A 22,118-nucleotide genomic window follows, 5' to 3' on the forward strand; every position below is an offset into this window, starting at 1 on the left:
CGACGTTTGGTCATTGGTTAAAGCCTAGTCTAGATTCCTTCGCAGCAAGCTGCGGAATCTATCGGTTGTGATGGGCTTCGGATTTTGGTCCAGTGTCACCAATCATCCTACCTATTTGGGATAGCCAAGTGGTTAAAGCGTTGGCTCATCACGCCCAGGCCCCAGGTTCGATTGCCCACATGGTCTCAATGTGTAAAGCCCATTGTTGGTGTCCCCACCATGATATTGCAGGAATATTGCTAAAAGTGGCGTAAAACTAAACCCACTGTTATCTGCTGGTCTTAATGTTTGATTTACACTGAATTCAATTACACTGAATAAGAAATCGAATTTTGTAGACAAAGTCATCTGAGAAGCATCGTTTCAGATTGCCGAACAGACATTAATGACGTGCTTTCTTCCTCTGAGTCATGCAGGTTATTGTCTCTGACTGTTGGGTTGTGACTGCTAGATTTTCCTTTCTAATCGCTATCCTGATAGGACCCTTCAAGGGGGGTACGGTCACGATATGGCTGGAATATTGTCAATGTGACTTAACTCTTCACTCCAGGAAAGTACGCCCGTGTTAGAATATTCTAAGAAATTGTCCTTCACATGAATAGTCACTGAGACAGAGTACCAACAGTTTATTAGATTGTTCTGACGCACCAAACCAAACCAAAACAACAACACTTTAATGAGTGGAGTACATGGCTGACCTTTTGTGCTGGCGACTATTTGGCTGACTCTGAGAGTGTGGAACTCAACCCAACAAAAGTCGTCGAAAGTGTACTTTACTGAGAAAGTGTAGTCCAAAATATTACATGTTGTACATATATATTTTTCGTTGTTCCGTTTTGACACACAAAAGATTTTGTATGAATAGGCCCATTTGTTTTGGCATTTATCAGGTTTACTGGTACTCATCTCTTCATGTCAACAAACCGATAAAATGTGCTCACCAGTACAAATATAAAGAGAGCTGTGAGTAAAACTGTTATCGTTCGCAGATTGTCATTATAATGCTGTCTGTTATAATTTTATAAGATATAAAATTTGTTTGTGTGTCCTAGATCCTTCTCCTTTCTTATTAATACGCGAGAGGGTGTATTGGTTAGTGATGGTGGTGGGGTGGGTAGTGAATGAGTAGTGCGTGTGCGTGTGCGTGTGCGTGTGCGTGTGAGTGTGCGTGTGAGTGTGAGTGTGTGTATGTGTGTGTCTATTGGGGTGGGGAGGGGAAGGGGGTTGGGTGGAGTGATATGGTCGTTCAAGGTTGAGTACATACCCTAGTTCATGCTACCAATTTTACCACTGAAGAACGCATTAAAATTAACTTGACGGATTAAAAAAAATGTGGAAGTTAGAAGAAGGAGTTGTTCTATTTCACCTTAATAATAACACATTTTCTTAAAAGTAGGGTCGAGTGGGGATAGAACTCAAGTAAAGGTACAGATATTCTCCCACTATCAATATTTATGAGTCACGTGGAGTGACGTCCCTTTGATAACCACTAATGTCCGAACACTACAATGAGAGGAAAATGGGAAGCGGCAGGTCATACACTAATTAGATGCAGATGTGTGTAACTTTCTAGTTGTTTACCCGACCAACAAGTATTTCTTGCGGAGGTAAGAATGAGCAGGGTTTTGATAATGGTAGGAAACGGTCGAGACGGAATATGATGCTGGAAGGTGCTATGGAATGTGAGAAGATCATGGCAGATTAACACAGAACAACCACATGTCCAGGTCGCGTTGTAATCGTTATATCCTAAACACAATGTCGCATATTGTACCAAAATATGAATTTCTTGAATTATCTCTCTGCAGTAATGTTTCAAGTGCAGACCCATTCTTAAATACGTACGCACAAAATATTTTCAGGTTTGTTTTTGTTCTTGTGTGTATTGAATTATCTCCCCTGACACGACCTAAGCAATACCATCAGGCTGTTGATTTTAGCAACTGAAAGGTCAGATATTAACAAGACAAAATGCGTTACTTCGAAATTAACATCATAGTAATTATGATCATAACCTATTTTAGCATAATGACAAACTACATATCTTGGTCTGTTTAGGTGTATAATGGCTGAAAATTTTCAACATCTGTGCTGGGATTCGAACTACCGAAATACTGACCAACGCCTTGCCTACGTGACCAAAGAGGTCAACCCTGTCAGAATGCTTGGTTTACAAAACATTTATGCATGTAGACTTCTTTCCCATTAGAGAGGCGGTAAATACCAAGGAACAACTTAATATGTATGCCACCAAAAGAAACATAAATAACAAACAGAACACTAGCGTACGAAATATCAGCTACAGCACCATTACTGCTGAGGGAAGGGAATTTTGTGATCAGACCACTGATCTTACTGAATATTCGCTTGCCATTTTTTGATATGGAACCATTTGATTTTGCATCTGAAGTGGTATTAATGATTTTGTGTAAATGCTGTAGATGTTTGTGTGCTTTTTATGTAACTTAAGTTCCAGATTTCAATTTTCAATAAAACTTCTCGTGATGATGTGGAAGAAACTGCTTGTACACTCCAATGGTGCACACTCATCTGATATAGCATGGAGTCAGCATGTGACTGATTGTCTACTGTGATAATTAAAGAGCTGACTGATATTTAATTGACCTGAACTGTAAGCCAGCTTTAGTATGGACTTGTACTGGACACCTAGTCAGTATGTGGATGTACATGGCTGCCATGAAGCTGACACAAGGTTTATGTCTAACTTGCACACGCTGTATGTTGAACTTTTTGCCAAACACTATTTTACCTTCCGTCAGTTTCCAGTAGGGTAGCCTGGTGGTTAAGACAGTCACTCATCATGCTAAAGGCCCAGGTTTGATTTCCTGCATGGCTACAATGTGTAGAGCCCATTTCTGATATCTTCCGCCATGACATTGCTGGAAAATTGTTAAGAGCAGCGTAAAACAAAGCTTGTCTCATTCTCATATTCTTTTCCAGACACACAAAGGCTGCAGCTGCATACAGACATCGTCGCTTCTGTCAAGGGTGACAGGTCAAGTTGCCTGCATCAACATCAGACTTTGTCATGGCTGCACACTGTGACCCACAGACCAGTAGCAAAATCACAGAATGGGACAGTATCGCTGAAGAAGCACATTCCCTAACAACTGATCCTCAGAAGAACATGGACTGTGATAGTGACAACGATGGAGACCCTGCATGTGAGGGAATGTGTACTCAAACAGATGATATAGAGGAAGATGATGAGGATGACAATGACATCAATCCTGAATCGGGAACCTGCACACAAACAGATGAACACTTCGGATTTGATGATGAAACAGACATAGATGCAGGATGTGAAGGGGTATGTACGCAGTTAAGCGAAATCACCCCATATCAGTGCACCGACTGCGGTGAATCGTTTACTCAGCCAGAAGGCCTGAAGACACACATGCAGTCTTACCATGGCCACAGCAAAGCCAAGTCTCATCAGTGTCCTGAGTGTGGGAAAGCATTTGCCAGGTCTGCAGACTTAGACAGACATGTGGGGAGTCACACTGGAATCAAATCTCATCATTGCAAGGAGTGTGGTAAAGCCTTTACTAGTGCTTTCAGCCTGCAGATTCATTTGAGGCTTCACAGCATTGTCAAACCTTATTTTTGTTGCGAGTGTGGGAAGGCATTTGCACATTTGGTCGGCATTCAGCTTCACATGAAGAGTCACAGTGGTGTGAAGCCCTTTGAATGTGGGGAGTGTGGGAATTCATTTACTAAAGCAGGTAGTCTGCGAACTCACATGAGATGTCACACAAAACAAAAACCTTACCAGTGTGGACAGTGTGAGAAATCCTTTGCAACATCCGATACCCTGAAGACACACATGAGAAGTCACACTGGAGTCAAACCCTACCCTTGTAGCGAGTGCGGCAGAGCTTTCACGACATCAGGTAATCGAAGGAGGCACATGCGGTGTCACAGTGGGGTGAAGCCTTATCCGTGTAGCGAATGTGAGAAAGCGTTCTCACGCTCAGCTGACCTGGATAGACACATGAGGTGTCACAGCGGAGCCAAAACCCACAAGTGTCCTCAGTGTGACAAGGCTTTCGCAACACCAGGCCAGCTTCAGGATCACAAGAAAGTTCACACCGGAACGTCAAACGATTGCATCGTGTGGAAAATTATTTGAAGAAATATTCAACCTATTAACACTCATGACATGTTACAGTAGATATCTACTGGTAAAGAGTATTATTTCTTGTTATAAAAGGGGCAGGCATCCTAGTGGTTAAAGTGTTTGCTTGTGTTATTGAAGACCTGCTTCAGATTCCATAAGGGGTGGTATGTGTGAAGCCCATGTCTTGTGTCTGCTGATGTGATATTGTAGAATATTGCTATAAGTGGTGTAAAACCATACTCACTTGTTAAGAATTCTTGCTACCTGACTTAGCCAGTGGCCATTCTTCACTGAATACAAGTTCGTGGGCACTTCATAACAGCATCATAACTGCCCCAGTTCGCACTTTCGGGTATTACATTAAGGGTGTTCTGGTACCGGAAAATGCCACAGATCCCGTAAATACAGAGGGAGCTCACAAAACCGGCAGCAGTCCCATCCGACATGCTCTCAATATTAGCAGTGGATTTGGTTCCCGGCAGAAGCTAGTTAATTTTTTATCATTTACATGCCCTCTAATCCAGCGTCAGACTATTCTGTGTACCAGCCAACTGACTGTTACAGTAAGAAGGCTACAGGCAAGGTCGGTAAGGAGAACAGCAAGGATGACAAAGATAGAATAATAGTACTTGCAGCTACCAAGATGACAACTGTATCTCGGCTTTCCAGTTGAACGTGTATTAACAGCACAGCCATCGACATTGAGCTCATTGATGTTATAAATTGGTGAGTGACAGGTGTCACTTATATTATACATTAATTGTCATGTCACAGTTTGTCAATGGCTCACTGTGTGTGTCAGGATAGCTAGACCAGTCAAGTGGGCAAGATTGGAATGAACTTTTATGGCACATTCTCAGGCTGGAAAGAGAAAAGTTCTCTAAAACGACGCGCTCTCTATACCAATATTTTTTGCAGTTCCCAACAAATGCCAGTTAAGAGTGCTTCCACTGTAGTTTTATGACAAAATGGTGGACTTGTAACAGTAAAGAACTACATGTGTCAACAGCTGGTCGTAGTGAAGTACACTGTACTATGAGCACTTACTATTTCAGTTAGCTCAGTGTAGGGGATTGTAAGTTAAGATGCCAATTTGAAGCTAAAGTAATGAGTCAAATAAGTTAATCAACGTCTTATCATGGGACCTTGGATAATGAGTGCTTGTGGAGTAAGTCAGTATTTGATTGTTTAAGTCCCTGAGCCATTTGTTCTGCTTTTTAGAGACTTTCCTCGAATTTCAACTGATCATACACAAATAGGGTTAACCTATACCCTACCTCAAAGGACTGTAAAAGTGCTCCCAACACTGAGGATCATGATGGGTTTTTTTCTGGGCAAATTGTGCCCAATCCAAGGATAGTGAAGGTATTTTTCATTAGGGTGTAAATATGTGCTTGATTGGAAAAGTGTAACTAACCCAAATGATTGTAAATGGGTACTTGAATGGAATGTTGTGGCTAACCCAAATGATCGTAAATGCATATTTCCTTGGAAAGATTTTACTAGCCGTAATGATTGTAAATGGGTGCTTGATTGGAAAGGTGTGGCTAACCCAAATGATTGTAAATGGGTGCTTGATTGGAAAGGTGTGTTATCCCTAATTATTGTAAATTGGTGCTTGATTGGAAAGGTGTGGCTAACCCTAATGATTGTAAATGGGTGCTTCATTGGAAAGGTGTGGCTAACCCTAATGATTGTAAATGGGCGCTTGATTGGAAAGATGTGGCTAACCCTAATGATTGTAAATGGATTCTTGATTATAAAGGTGTGGCTAACCCTAATGATTGTAAATGGGTGCTTGATTGGAAAGGTATATGGATGTTTCACAAGAAAGGTTTAATTAACCTGAATGATTGGAAAAGGAATTCAACTTTTATGATCAAATGGACATACCAGACCTGTGGAATGAGAGCAGTCAGCAGTCTGAGCCAAAAAGTGCTATATTTAGCTGTTCCATGTAAATGTTGTTAAGTTGAATTTGGTGTATAAGTTCATGTACTATCCATTACCATCAGCTACTAGCCTCAGTTCATGAAAGCCTGTAGATCTTGCTGGAGGTCATGTACACAATTCATCCTTCCATATCCTAGCCTCTTAGTTCGTGAAATCTTTTAGTCTCGTTATTCCATCTCCTGCTGATTCAGTTTGTGAAAGGCTGTACATCTTGCTAGTATTTGTGCTCACAATTCATTCTTCCATAGCCTAGTTTCTTTAGTTTGTAAACTCTTAATCTCGCTAGTGTTTCTTACATGGCTACAATATGTGCATCGTCGATATCTCCAGGGTATACGTTCCGATAAGTCTCCACTATACCCTGGACGCATCTACGGCTCTGCCTGATACATTTATTACCTCCCTTTGCTGACTCCGGGTTCTCAAAGTAGCCAATCAGCTAGGCCGCCGTTATAACCGATCTTGCCAGTGTCCACAAAGGTAGCGGTCGCAACTGCGAAGGTTTGCTCGCAGTGCGTTCCAGATTTTACGGAAATCATACAAACAAATTGACAGGTCTGAAACTTTAAAACAACATATGCAAGAACACCTTCTACCTCTTCCAGAGAACCTCTGCATGGTTTCTGTTGCCAAGTATAATCGGTTAGATAATTCAAAAAACAAAAGTGAGTTGTGATTGGTTCGCTCAACTTCCCAGCGTAGACACCTGACTGGATGAAAAGACAGTCAAGGGAGGTAATAAATTTATTGGGCAGAGCCGTAGATGCGTCCAGGGTATAGTGGAGACTTATTGGAACATATACCCTGGAGATATCGAGGATGCAATATGTGAAGCATATTTCTAGTGTATCCCATCAAGATGGTGGTGGACCATTGCTACAAGCAGCATAAAACCAGACAAATATCAATCATTAGCAGACTGCTGAGTCTTTTGCTGAAAATAAATTATGATAGTTGTCAGTGACTTTAGTATTTGAGGGCTGTAATTCTGAACAGGAAATATGAACATATGTTTTCCACTATAATTTCTAAGGACATGATTCTGTCAGTGTAATGTTACCTTGTTGAATTCATTTCCTCAAATAAGTTATAGCTGCATCATGTGGACAGTTTTGATAATAATCCAGACTTTGAATCTTTCCACCCATATTAGTGGATCCATCATCTGGTTGTCTGTTTATTGTTTAGATATGTTTGTGTCATCTTTATCAAGCTAAGACCTGTGACCTCCATATGCCCATGTTCCTTTAGTGTCAGTGTTTTTTTTTGGTCAACTTTTGATTTTGAAGGTGAGCTACAAAGCATAAGGGACCATCCATTATTAATGGCTAAGGGGAGTGATGATGATTACAACATGCTGCTGTATAGAATGCTTAAAGAATATTGGAGCAGGTCCATTGAGTTTGTACATGACAGTGGGTGTGCGCATGCATGCTTGTGGTTCTCTTCTGTTGTAGATCCCCATTGTACATAATTCTCCACATAAGTCCTCATCCACCCCCTGGCCATAAATTATGAATGATTTCTATTTCTCTATTTTTTCAGATTTGATTATATGACTTATAACATGAATGAGTATGAGGATGGATAGTGCAGTTTCTCTGCTGAATGGGTAAATTCCTTTCAAGACTACTCAAGACTACAAATACAGTACCAGTATTTGTTACCTGGGCTGAGAAGGTGCTGCAATGTTGGCAGAAACAGGCTAAAACTGTGTTGAAAAGCATGAATTTTTCTGAAATAGTGATTCTAAACAGTGAAGAGAGCAAAATGATTCCCAAATTTTGTTAACGAGTTGTGCTAACTATACCTGAAAGTTAGCAGCCCACAAAATATTACACTCACTCATAATCTGAATGCAGACATGGGCTTCATAATTAAACTGTTAATGTGATGAACATGTTTATCAGGTTATAAGCTTGCATGATTTAAAATTGTATTATAACTTAACAAGTCAGAGTGAGTGATATATGTACAAAATGACACCATGAAAATTCACTAGCCAGACAGGCCCAACTGGGTGTTGACTAGCCACAGGCTTGTGGGTCAGTGGTTATTTACACTGTGGCTCCACAAGTTGCATCTTTTTGCCAGGATTGTGGATCCAGGGTAAGAACTGATCTTCAGTAAATCATACTTGTGGTAGAATAACAGGATTGGATGGTCCGGCTTTCTGACTTGGTTGTCGTTTTATCCCAAGTGCATGAATTAATACTGATGTTGTTAATTCACTGGATTGTCTGGCCCAGACACAATTATTTACAGACTGCTGCCATTTAGTTGGAATAATGCTGAGTAATGCAGAAAACTGAATTCACTCACTCACTCACTCACTCACTCACTCACTTGAGTACATTTTAAACCATTGGTTTGTCAGCTTGTCACCTTAGCATGACATACAACTACTGAAATAAAGTGGGTAAACCGATGAGCGTCTGCTCGTCACACCGAAGGTCAGGGTTTGATTCCCCTCGAGTACAATGTATGGATTCCATTTCATGTGTCCCTGGACATGATATTGCAAGAATATTGCTGAGAGCAACATAAAACAAAAGTCACTGATTATTTTCAAGTGCACCAAAGACTTCTTACTCACTCGCCCATGAAATAAATGACCATTTTCTTAGAATGATTGAGGATATGTAAGTGGTCCCAAGACTCTTGTTACAAGCAGCCTTTGTTACAGTCATGTCAAAGTTTTGTGAACTAGTTTAGATGTCAACAATTTTTCAATGGAGGAGCACATAAAGTTGATATTAATTTTGCTGTGTTGGGTATCATGATATATTTTATGTAATATTTGGATCATGTGGATCACTGTAGAATAGAAGTGTGTCTTTTAGATGAGTCCTCCATTATCGCTGTTGTACGCTGTTAAGAATGATAAAATCAATTCCATATCTTTTGAATTGTTTATGTTTCTAGCCACCTCATTGGTGTAACAGGTTATAGTGTCTGCTCGCCATGCTGAAGATCCGGGCTTGATTCCCCAGATGGGTACAATGCATGAGGCCCATTTCTGGTGTCCCACGCCATGATATTGCGAAAAGCAGCATAAGACTTAACTCTCTCACTCATTCAGAGGTGTGATAGGTAGCATGTCTACTTGCAAAAGGTCACTGGTTTCATCCACATCATACCACAGAAAGATTGTACATGTTCTTACCAAGGCTGGCACTGGACTTTAAGCAGGTAAAAGGACTGACTCCAGCGTTCAAAATTAATTAGACAGGAAGTCGACTGAAACCACTGGGACCCACAGCTTTTGTTTTCTGCAGGTCCTCATGGTCAACAGCTTTTCATCCTCAATAACTAAGAGTATTATTTTTCAGAAAGTATTCGATACTTTCAAGTTTTTATCTCAGTCAGCAGCTGTTAAGTGAAACACCTATTATTTTTGAGGAAACAATGTAGCAAATGTCAAATTTTCTGTTTGCTGAAAATTACATATTGTAGCTAAAATATAGTGCCAAAACATTCTGATGAGGACCCACAACATCTGTTGTTCTGGGTCCTAAGGGCCTGCAACTTTTCAAGGTTAAGGCACACACTGACTGGCTGTCAGTTTTAATCTATGTCTGACAAGGGTACCCATGAAAACAGACATATGTACACAGATTGTTATTTGAATCATATTTTATTCACCATTTTACTAACGGTACCAGCTTAACTTTTTATCCATGGACTGTGGTATGTCACATCTTGACAATCTTGAACATGATGTTAAAGTTATTTCATCTAAACAAAAATGATATCGATGGAAAAAAGTAAGTTTTTTATGAACAGTATGGATGGATACAACACTTGATTTACTTTGTTGAAACATTTGGTTCCACATATTTTACTGTAACATGGAAATGATATGAACCAGATGTTTCATCAATACATGAGCTAGTTATAGTCTTACAACATTTCAACTGAGCAAATTATGGAATTAATGCTTCCAGGGCCCTAGTTAACTTTTGTTAATAAGGGCATCGCCATCCACGTGTTATATGAATAGTTTGATGCACAAAAATTAAGTGTACCACCACCGTTGCAAACCGTCGGGGCCGGATGTTGACAGCCTTTACTATGGTATCAGAATCTGCAAAGTTGTGTTTGCGTTGCATGTGACCTTTAAGTGCACTAAAGTTACCTTAGTCACTTACGATCACCTTAGAGCTTTATGAAAGGGGGCTGGAATTGATTGGACGCCAACCAAGAATGGTTCGAGCAGTCAAACTGGCGGTGTGGAATCGATTCCTTAGATGGCTCTGTCGAATGTAGTTGTCTTGGTGATACGAGGTCACGCGTGGTCGGCCGGTCCAAGGCAATTCTTTAGTGTTCCCATTTTGTTTGAAACGCCTCCATGGAGACGATATCGTAATTGTCTGGCCACCCGATTTTGGCCATCCCAGAGTCCACCACGTGACAAACGTGACACGACGTATAGGTTGAAAATACACGTGAAACGTGTATTCCACAACATTCAGAGGCAAGAGATACATTTTTTTCAGTTTTCAACATCAGGGCCTAGATCTTCGAAGCTCTCTTAACGCTAAGACAGTCGTCAGTGCCATACATGGACGTTCGACTACAAGCGCTAAGACAACTGGGAAAACCTAGACTCAGGTGTGTGAACTGCGGCAGTCAGTAAGCATGGTTACGTCTTGGTGATGAGAAAATAATGAAAACGGATGGTCTTAAAGTACACGCAGTTACTTCAGTTAAATGTACACACATGAAATGCTCACTCGGGATAATGAAACTCCAATCCTTTATACACTCTCACAGTGTGCACATATGACAAACAAGGAAAAATGCCTTTGTTGTCGGAACATTCCACCACAGCCATTAGCTCTCTCGCTGGCGTGGCCACTGTCTGTACAGAAGCAGCCCATGCTGAGCCTTTTTCCTCAAATGATAACAAGTATAGCTTATGTAACAAATGTTATATTTGGGATTACACTTTCTTAGTAAAGTACAAATTCTGGCACTTTGTTTTAGAGGAGTCCCGTCAGGGATTCGACTTTATGGGACTGAACTTCAAAAAGTACAAGAACTTATACTTTAATTTAAGTGTAATCACAAATATACCATATGTTACATCCGACCACTTTCTAAATGGCATTTTGTAATCATTGGTTTTGGCCATGGCAGCCGTGCCAATTAACACGTATCAGAAGAATACACAAAGCCCGCTGTCTACACTACCAGTTGTTCGGCTTTCATTTTGTAGCGGCGGTGGCTGACTCTGTCTGCTGGCGATTAGGTGCCTGACTCTGAGGATATGGGTTCGAATCCCGGATAGGACTCAGGTCCAAAACGTACTAGAATGTGTACTTTACTAAGAAAGTGTAATCCTAAATATAACATACGTTACATTTGTTCACCTTCTAAATGACGTTGTGTAATCAAGTATGGCGTATGCCCAGCCTTCATATGTTGTCTCGGAAGTAGCTAGACACAGTCTCTGCAAGATGAGACTAAACAATCAGGGGCAAAATTGTCAATAACATCTTAGATAGGCATTAGCAGGAACAAAGTGTGACCTCACCAATAACGTTGATGCTCCTAGGTTTCACGTGATTTCAGGCAGACGTATTGCATCGCCTTTTGTCAACATTGTGTATTTTCTTTTTCTACAAGTGTTATTTCCAAAGAAGACTTTACAGAGATGCACTTATAAAGAAACAAAACTATGTTTAGTAAGTAATTATTTTTTTCCTATTCTCGTGTAGAAGTTCCGGCATACTGTTTTCAATCAGTGAAATCGTTTTCTGAAGCAGCCAATTAACGTCAAACAAAAGGTGTAACCTCCCTAGCGACTTACACTGTCCTCTTTCCCATGTGGGTAATAACAGACGAATATCTCATAGGAGATATGACAGTAGATTTTTCTTACAATGCCCTGACGTCATCAATTGAACAATACTATGACGTAAAAAATAACATTACAGTGCTATGACGTCATGAAATTGATGACGTCACAATGCTATGCCATCGCTGCACTGCAAGTCTAATGGCAGAACTGTGTTCAGAGATGTACATTTTTCATTGAAACGGAAGAAGAGTCATTATTTATGATCAATAGAATCTTACCCTCGTGTCTTGTGATATCAAGTGTTGCAACACTCGTCAATAAAAGTACAAGTATTCTCGACAAGCTTCGGATTGGGATACTTTGTAACTTTATCAACCGTGTGTAATTGACATCAGCAGGAAGTCTCTAACAGAGTGTTGTAATTAATACCTGATATTAGCAGACATTTCATGGAGATTCTCCAGTATATGAGAGTTGATTTACAAATTGAATTAATACCTTTTTACAAAAGTATGTTAGTAATGTTGCACAATTTACACTAATAACATCTCCATGACATTTTCCTTCACATTAACACAAAAACTGCGACCGGAAAATGGCATCGAACTTAATATCCAATCAAATGCCCGGCTGAAGAATGTCGTTCATGAGACAGAAGGAGTTACCTCCCCTCGACATTTCTTCACGCTCGTCCATTTTCCTGCGAGAAACAAAAACAAATTCAAAGATACAACGGTCAAATCAGATCTATTCATGCAAACTGCCAATTAATTGCAGTTATTTAGGAAAGGTAAGAATGTTCATGCTGATTAGTATACGTTCCTATTCCCAAACATAACCGTAAAATCTGGAGGCCACGGTCGTACAGGCAAACTTGGCTTCTCCAGACCGGTATTGACCCGACATTATGTGCATAATAATTTTGGCGGTTAGAGGACCCATTTTTCCTTTCCGGTTTGCCTTCTTTCGTATGGTACCATCCGTTCTTCAGGGCTGTTGATATGTATAAATTCATTTTCCATAAATTTTCAACTTTATTGAAATTGGGATGGATCTATTTTTGTTGCAATTGGTTTATACTCTCCATGAAACGCAGTCCTATTAATGATTAGCTGTCTTGCATTAAAACGGAAACAACTTATACAAAATATACTTTTCCACTTCTCAGATATGGAGATATTATCGATAGATAAGACATGCTGGTAGTTTGTAAATATCCACATGCTGGACAAATAAACAGCTACATTTTTTTACAGACAAAATGATCGAGATACTATTGTCATTTCTGTGATGAAACAATGGCCTCTGATGCTTAACTGCACATCATGTCTATTTTCACTGAACTTGAAGCACTGTACTATATTGTGCTGGCAGCAGACTGATCAGGGTCTACTATTGATGCAAAATAAATATGAAGCCAGTTAACAGGTAATGCTAAATTTGTATGGGCTCCAGATAAGGGCAGTTTCAGTGTATGTATGAATAAAAATATGCACCATACAGTATGATATAATTTATAAAATGTAGCAGATATGCACCACAGCGATGGTGTGAGATTTCAGAATTATATACAGATGTATTTATGTGAAAAAGTGTTGTTTTATTGTTTACTGACATTACACAGACAAGCAATATTGTGGTGCGTACATGAAAAGAAACAAAAGTTTACTGGTACACAATTAAATTCCATTCAGTACTCTGAATGTACTCTTTGTTTTCCGGTACCCTAATACCGAAAAAATATAAGGAGTACACACTCTTGGCGTTGAAAATTATCTGTAGTACTGTGTGGATATTCCTTGGGGTGAGCTATGTTGAGTCCCCAGCACCCTATTACTTGCTAAAACAGGGGACACATAGTGTAAACTATGAGGGGTGATGGAGTGGGGTGGGGTGGAGGGATGATTCCGGCCAACTTTATTGGTTTAAGATTCAAATCAGGTGGTCAGCCTTGCTGTATTTGTTGGTCTGTGTGAACAACATGGATTTTCTGGTACCCTAATACCGAAAAAAAATAAGGAGTACACACTCTTGGCGTTGAAAAATTATCTGTAGTACTGTGTGGATATTCCTTGTAAAACTATGAAAGGTGATGGAGTGGGGTGGGGTGGAGGGATGATTCCGGCCAACTTTGTTGGTTTAAGATTCAAATCAGGTGGTCAGCCTTGCTGTTTTTGTTGGTCTGTGTGAACAACATGGATTGTTGCTAATATCAATCACTTGATTGTCTGGTCAGACGTGAGTAGTTTGCAGGCCACTGTCATGAAACTTTAATATCAGGAAAAAGTGATAGTCGGTTTACAGTTTGATGGAATAAACATACAGTCTTTGTTAGTTTTGGCAAGATGTAATTGTTCTAGGGTCCCTTATTTTGTCTTAATGAAGTTGTCATAAATTGTCAAAAAAATTGAACCACCTTCTCAGGAGTATGCTACTGTAGATTGATCTGTATTTTCTTTGGTAGTGCCAATAAATTGTTTTGGAATTTGATTGTGTATATTTAGACATTTGCAGGCCTTATTTGTTGTTTTTAGCACATGATAATCCAGGTTAGAAGTTACCATTAGCAACCCTTGAGATAAGCTGGCTTGCTGACTTCGGTCATGCCTGTCATCATATGGACTGGTATTCATGATGTCAGTCACAGGATGTTTGGATCCAGACAATTATTTACAGACCACCTTCATGTAGGTAGAATATTCCTCAAAGTACACAACAAAAATTGGTACAGTTCTACATTGTGAACATGTTTTGTGCTGAATGAAGAATCATTTAATCACTGGAATAATTTCTTGTGTACCCCACATTAGAGGTGTTTAGTTGATAAAAAATAATATAAATAAATAAATGAATGAATGAATGAATGAATGAATGAATGAATGAATGAATGAATGAATGAATGAATGAATGAATGAATGAATGAATGAATAAATAGGAATTTTGTTGTTTTGGGATAACACACTTGAGTAAATTCACCATTAAATCTGATGATTATTCATGAACAAATGCACACTCAACAGAGTAAAACTATGTGTGTTGTAAAATTTTAACCACTTTTATTGTTTAATGACAAGTCCACTGTCTTTCATGCATACATGCATTTCATTGCATGGCAGTATTACTATTAGTTACAGAAAACAGTAATTAGAAAAAAACCTGCAGAAAATCCTTTAAAATTGGTGATTACATTAACAATGTATATTTTTCAATTATACTCGATAATTGTTGACACAAGTCCCCCAATAATCGAAAGTGGATTTGGTTTCCAATTTCCAATACTACCCCACGATATGTCATGTTATTTCAATCAGATTATGCACGTGATGCCTAGAAGGCATGAAACAAGCCTCAATTGTCAAAGAATATTACACACAGAGTATTGTAGTCAGTGATATCAGGGCTGGCTAATATGATTAGGAATTAATAGGAATTTTTAAAAATATGATAAAGATGGTGTTTAGTTAAAAATAATAAATGAAATCAGTTTTCAGAGATCAAACAGTAACCAGTAAACATAGTTGAATTGCAGCTGAAACTAAAATCGTTTCGATAATGGTTACCTTGGAGTTAAATACACCCAAATTTTCACTAGAAAGTAATGACTGATAAAGTTTTGGTCTTATTAGAGATTGCTTATAAAGTGTTCAGATTAGAAATTGGCCATGGGATGCTTATGGGAGCTTAAAAGATTGAATGGATGATAAATGTCATATTTGTTAGTTTACTGTCAGTATGTTGTCATTATGTTTGAAAATGGAAATATAACTGATACACACAGAGCACATATTACAGAAAATTGAATAAGAGAACTGAAAACAGACAGTTAAATAAGTAAAAACAATGTAACTTTGTTACATACTCTATGTCTGCTGGCTAACAAACTTACAGCGAGGTGCAAGTCACCACTAGTGGTGTTCCAGTTAGTTGAAATAATTGAAGATTGTCGTAGTGGAAAAAAAAGAACAAGCAATCAATCACATTTTCTCATTATCGTGCACAACCGATTTTGCAACTACTGTTTAGGTGTTTATGAGGGAACATGTCTTGACAGTTCTCAGGGTCTGAAAATGTGTTAAATTCTTAGAAAACTCACTTAATTACTTGTACTTAAAAGACATGGCTGAATAGTTCTTTAAGGGTCTGGGAATTTTATGTTCATGATGTATTAGTCATCACTTTAAAGTAGCTAGCTGCATCATTTTACATCAGATGTGAGATTTGCAAATGCATTTTGCACAGTTTCTAAATAAAACAAAAAAACCCAAAAAGAGTACCATGCTGTTTTCTATATTTTAACTGAAATAACTACCTGAACCAGAAAAGTGAAAAATAATGCTAACCAACTGTGTTTGATGATTGCACGTTGGTAATGCACCAATTATCCTGTTGTGAGATTTCAACCAATTCCCAGTATTAGTAATCACTCATTTTTAGTGCTATACATTGTATGAAGCACCTCCATCGGTAAGGGCACGCGCAGCTGCAGAGTCAGACAGCGGTACACAACATGACACAAATTACAGCGCCAGGGCTGCTGCTTTGTCTGATTCCAGGTTAGTACCAGAGCATTTGGAATAATGTCTGTCACATCACAGAAATCTCCAAAGTTTCATGATAATCCATTAGCCCACTTTAGTCCAATCTCTTTAAACGAAATTTTTTTTTGTTTCGAGTGATACTTCTCTGCTTAACACCTGAGAACAGCATCATACTAAGTCTTTTTAAACCTTGATCAGCCTTTCACTGATTAATCTGAATGTAGTAAAAAGCATATGTCATTTGACTTTTACAACAAATTGGCTTCATTTCTCTGCCACCTGGAGTTTGAAATGCCAGTTATCAAAACACTGAAAAAAATACACTTTACACAATATCCCTTTGATGGTACACTCTGTTCAGTCTAAGTGAACTTATCCTCAGTACTTTTCATTACACTCCACCACTGAGTCTAACAAAACCTTATGGGAGGTCGCGTCAGGTGACCTTTGTGATTGACCAATCAGAACACAGCTTACCAAATCGCGAAAGTGCACATTCGCACATCCCTTATGAACTTTTTATCTCAACAAGGTTCGTACCCGAACTATTCCGAATGCTATTTAGCGTATGATCGCTTCCGCACACAGCGTACATACTGCCATGACAACGGTGAGTAAACAGTTGCTGAAAATAGTGTTTTTGACAATATTCAAGGATGTTAATTTGCGGAAATATTAGCTTTTGGTAACCCTGTCAACAGAAACCCCAAAGCGTATAAACTGCAGGTCAATTAACTGTGTTACATGCGGATTTTTGTTTGTGGAGAGATCTGTGTCGGTGACGTGAATATTTTGAAAGTCCCTGTGATCCCTAAATAGTAGCCGTTGTCTGATTGGTTAAATCTATTTAACCGTCTCGCATTTGATTGGACCGTCATTGGTTGCTCAAAGGTTACCTGACGCGACCTTCTAGTAGGTTTTGTTAGACTCCGTGGTGGAGTGTAACGAAATACACTGAGATGAAGTTTACTTAGACTGCACTCTGTTGAATTTATACTCTTCAAAAAAAAAGTAGGAGAACCTGAACTTTCAGTTTGGATAGGAAGTGTATACTTTGACAGACAAACGTTTCAAGGACAGACATCTTATGAATGCACCACCATTTCCCTCTATTACCACCTTTAAACACAACACACAATATGCAGGTGCACAACGCAGTATTCCCATACACATGCATGGGGTGTCATTCTTGATTTTGACTTTTTTCACTCATCTTGCATCACACATTTGTTAGTGTTTGTTTCTAGTCGTTTGTTTTAAAATGAAAATCGTACAGATGCAAATTACATGCCATACACCAGTCTTCTTTCAAAAGCGACTACATTCCAAATATCTACTGTTGTAAGGACATGCAAATGGTGATTCACTCTCAAAACATTCAATATTATCATATCAACATTGATTGACTCTGATAAATCTCCTATATATTTTTAATCGTAAAAAGGAGAATGAAGTTCCCTAACTTTTTTTTAAGAGTATAGATGCCACGGAGATGACAAATGAGAGGATGTAGAAACTATGCATTACAATGTTATGGCACTATCCTATTTATATACTTCTAACTCTGCTCAAAAATCATTTGATGTTGTTTGGTAGGTTCTGAAATTCAGCTTACTGAAAGATGATGATTCATTATTGATTGTCATGGCAATGGCTTTAAGACATTAGTTTATTGGTAGTACCCTGTAGGTCCAGAAAGAACATGTGATAGAACTGATACTTTGGCCAACCGAAATGTGACATCACACTTTGGGAAGGAGAAATTGCACAGTTTCTGGTTATTTTCTGTTTATGGTATAAGACATTGTTATATAATCAGAGGTTATGTTATGTGTACTGAAAATGTAGTAACCAGTAGCCTGAAAGTTTGCTGACTTTTCAGTTCTATTTTGTGAATAAAATTACTAGTGTGTGAGCTGCACACGTTCTACAAATATAAATTGGAATGTGTGTGCATTTGATATATGTATATAGAGCCTATATAATGTAGCATTATGTCCCTTGGGCTATTAAGAACCGCCGCCTTTCAAATGTTTATTCAAGAAGTAAATAACGAAAGTTGCAGATTAAGTGAGTGAGTGAGTATGGTTTCATGATGATTTAGGCAATATTCAATCAGTCTCATGGCAGGGGACACTGGAAATGGGCTTCACACATTGTACCCATGTTGGGAATTGAACCTGGACCTTCAGTGTGACAAGCAAATGCTTTAACCTCTCATATGCTTGTCATGCTGAAGTCCAGGTTGAATTCCCAAAATGGATGCAATATGTGAAGACCATTGCTAGAATTTTACTGAAATCCAATCTCATGCAGGACAAGACCAACAACAAATGTCAATAAACTTGGCAACCATAATTACAACAGTCTCTTTAGCTTTGAAGGAAAAGTTCTTATGACAAAAAAAGTCCTGTGACTATAATATTTACACTTTTTGCAAGGTATGTTATAATACTTCTAGTTTTAAGCCTGGTTAGAACCCAAGCCTTTTGAAAAAAAACCAACATTCTTTGACTAATGCTTGTAGGCTAATAAATGTGTTAAAGGCATGTGACGTGTTAGATATTTTCCTTTTGTGACTATTCCTGCAGAAATTCTTTTTTCCTTTTTAGGTCTGTTCCATGTGACCTTTGTAACGTTTGGTTTCCACTGGAACTTATACTAATGAAGATATCTGAAAAGGTCTCAAGAAGAAGTGAATGACATGGAAATCTTACATTACTACTGATCCAGCAAGGCAGTTTGACTATTACTCTATGATGGAGGAACCGAACCAGTTATACATCAGGAAAAATGTCTCCCAAACAGACATGAATAATGGAAGCGACAAGGAATCCTTGGTAATAAGCGATGGGAACACAGACATGGAGAGCGCATCCATAGGAACCAATGATGGAAACACAGAAAAGGGCATTGCATCTGTAGAAACCAGTGATGAGAGGAGCAGTGAAGAAAATGCTATAGAAACCAATGATGAAAAGACAGACAAGGGCAGTGCATCAGTTGAAACTGGTGATGACAGTGGCGAAGACAACCAATCCATAGAGACAAGTGATGAGAAGACAGATGAAGACAGTGTATCCATGGAGACAAGTGACTGTAGGACAGGGGAGGACAATACCTCCATTTCCAGAAGTGATGGCAAGACAGACGAGGATATCACATCCGTGGAACCAAGTGATTCTAAGACCAAAACTGAAAGTGGAACTGCGCTTAAAGAGAGTGGTGATGGTACAAAAGAAGAATCAAGTACTAAAAGGAGACACAAGAGAAGCCACCTGCGAGTGAAGCCTTTCCAGTCCAGTGAGTTTTGGGAAACGCTAACAGGAACCAGTACCCCACAAGCCCCGGTAAAACGGCACAGTACACCAAAGCCTTATATGTGTAGGGAGTGTGGTAAGGAATTTACTCGGTCAAATGACCTGCGGAGACACATGAGTTGTCACAGTGGAATCCGTCCATATCTGTGTAGCGAGTGTGGAAAGACATTTTCTCGTTCAAGCACCCTGCAGACACATATTAGATGTCACAGTGGGGTAAGGCCTTATAAGTGTGATAAGTGTGACAAAGCATTTAAAGCCTCGATGAGTCTGAAGAGGCACATGGTGTATCACAGTGGTATTAAGCCTCACCATTGTGGCGAGTGTGGGAAAGATTTCATAACGACCAATGAGTTGCAGATTCACATGAGATCCCACAGTGGAATTAGGCCTTATGAATGTACTGAGTGTGGCAAGGGATTTACCACATCAGGAAGTCTACATATCCACATGAGATCTCACACAGGAATCAAGCCATATCACTGTACTGAGTGCAGGAAAGCGTTCTCTACGTCAGGTAACCTGCAGAATCACATGAGGTCTCACACAGGAGTCCAGCCCTATCAGTGTGGTGAGTGTGGGAAAACGTTCACAAGATCCAGTGGCCTCCAAATACACATGAGGTTTCACACTGGTGTGAAGCCTTATAAGTGTACCGAGTGTGGGAAATGCTTCACACAATCTGGTCACCTGGTTGGACATATGAGGTGTCACAACAAAAACAAGGCCCATCTTTGCAAAATGTGTGGGAAAACATTTAAAGATCCAAGTCAACTGCAGATCCATGTGTTGAGTCACAATGAAGACGAGCCATTTGAGTGCAATGAATGTGGGAAAACCTTTACAGAAGCAAGTCAGCTGCAGATGCACATTCTTAACCACAGTGTAGACAAGCCGTTGGATGGAGAAAAATCGTTTACAGAAACAAGTGGCCTGCAGGCACACATTTTGGATCATAGTGGTGTAAAGCCATTTGAATGTGAGAAATCATTTATGGAATCGCTTAACCTGCAGACCCACGTTTTGAATCATGGTGGTGACAGGCCCTTTGCGTGTAGTGAGTGTGGGAAAGTATTTGCAGAATCAAATCATCTCCAGATTCATAGTTTGAGTCACAATGTCAAGAAGCCTTTTGATTACAAGAAAGCATTTACAGAATCTGGTAATCTGCAGTCACGTATTATAAACAACATTTTAGATAAGCAGTTAGAGAGAGGGAAAATACATGCAGAATCTGGTCAGCAGCAGACGCAGATAGGCACTCCAAGTGGAAGCAAACCGTTTGAGTGTATTGAGTGTGGCGAATCATTTACAGAATTAGGTCATTTGCAAACCCATATGAGTTCTCACAGTGGTGACAGACCCTTTCATTGCAACAAGTGTGGGAAAGAATTCACAAAATCCAGTTTACTGCATAGACACATGATGATTCACAGTGAGGGGAATCCCTGTTAGTGTGTTGAGTGTGATGAAGACTTTGAAACACCTGATTATCTTCAGTCTCACATCAGGTGTCACAGTCAACCCAAACTCTGAAATCACCTACAAAATTATGTATCTTATCAACCATGTTATGTATTGACAGTAAGAATTTATATACCAAAGCTTTATCGGTGTTAAAGTATGCTTTTATGTGCACAAGCTTACAAGACATGTGCAGGGCTTCATTTAGAGCTTTGTTACTTGCACTGGTGCAACACAATATTGTCAAATGCAACCTAGTAGTCAACCTTGAACCAGGTGCTAGTCAATTTTTGAGAAATAAATAAACAATTAAGTGAACATTTTAAGTATAGGTACAGCTCATTTTTCGTCTAAACTTTGAATGGCTGTGGCACAAAACATTGCAATTTATGGACATGGTATGGATATTTCAGCACACGTAAACAGGGATTGGTTGTGTCTCTGTATTCTAGTTTAATGGGTACTACATCATGGAGATATGTTATGTGCACTGAAACTTCTGATTTTTTAACACACTGCATTGCAGCAGGAATCGGTAGGTACAACCAGGTTTATATCCTAGGTTGCAGCTTGTGCAAGTAGGTTAGCATCTCTTAAATCGAGCCCTGATGTGGAGAAAGGCTGTGTGACTGTGAGAAGTTTGGTTTATTGTGGTCATATTATATGCATGTAAATGCAGTCTGTGGCTTAATCTCTAGCTCCAGTTGGATCATGTTCTTTATTGTATTTATTTCTCTAACTTATCTAAATATATATACTCTTCAAAAAGAATACGGGAACCTGAACTTTGAAGTTTGGTAGAAAGAAAACCCATTAAGGAATGTTACAGTGACATTCATCTCGTGTATGCAGCATCATTTCACGTTATCACCACATGCAAACACAATGCATGGGAA

At 39.2% G+C, this 22,118-nt stretch overlaps 1 protein-coding gene across 1 annotated transcript; it reads left to right on the top strand.

The window, feature by feature from the left end:
- Window positions 1-1,476: 1,476 nt before the first annotated feature.
- LOC137276144 (zinc finger protein 420-like) lies at window positions 1,477-21,528 on the top strand. The gene is made up of 4 exons (XM_067808210.1): window positions 1,477-1,607; window positions 2,962-4,151; window positions 4,666-4,728; window positions 19,172-21,528. The coding sequence occupies exons 2-4, from the start codon at window positions 3,050-3,052 to the stop codon at window positions 21,211-21,213; spliced, it is 3,207 nt and encodes a 1,068-aa protein (XP_067664311.1). The 5' UTR covers window positions 1,477-1,607; window positions 2,962-3,049; the 3' UTR covers window positions 21,214-21,528.
- The last annotated feature ends 590 nt before the right edge of the window (window positions 21,529-22,118 follow it).

The sequence above is a fragment of the Haliotis asinina genome, chromosome 1 (assembly GCF_037392515.1).
Source record: "Haliotis asinina isolate JCU_RB_2024 chromosome 1, JCU_Hal_asi_v2, whole genome shotgun sequence".
NCBI lineage: Eukaryota > Metazoa > Mollusca > Gastropoda > Lepetellida > Haliotidae > Haliotis > Haliotis asinina.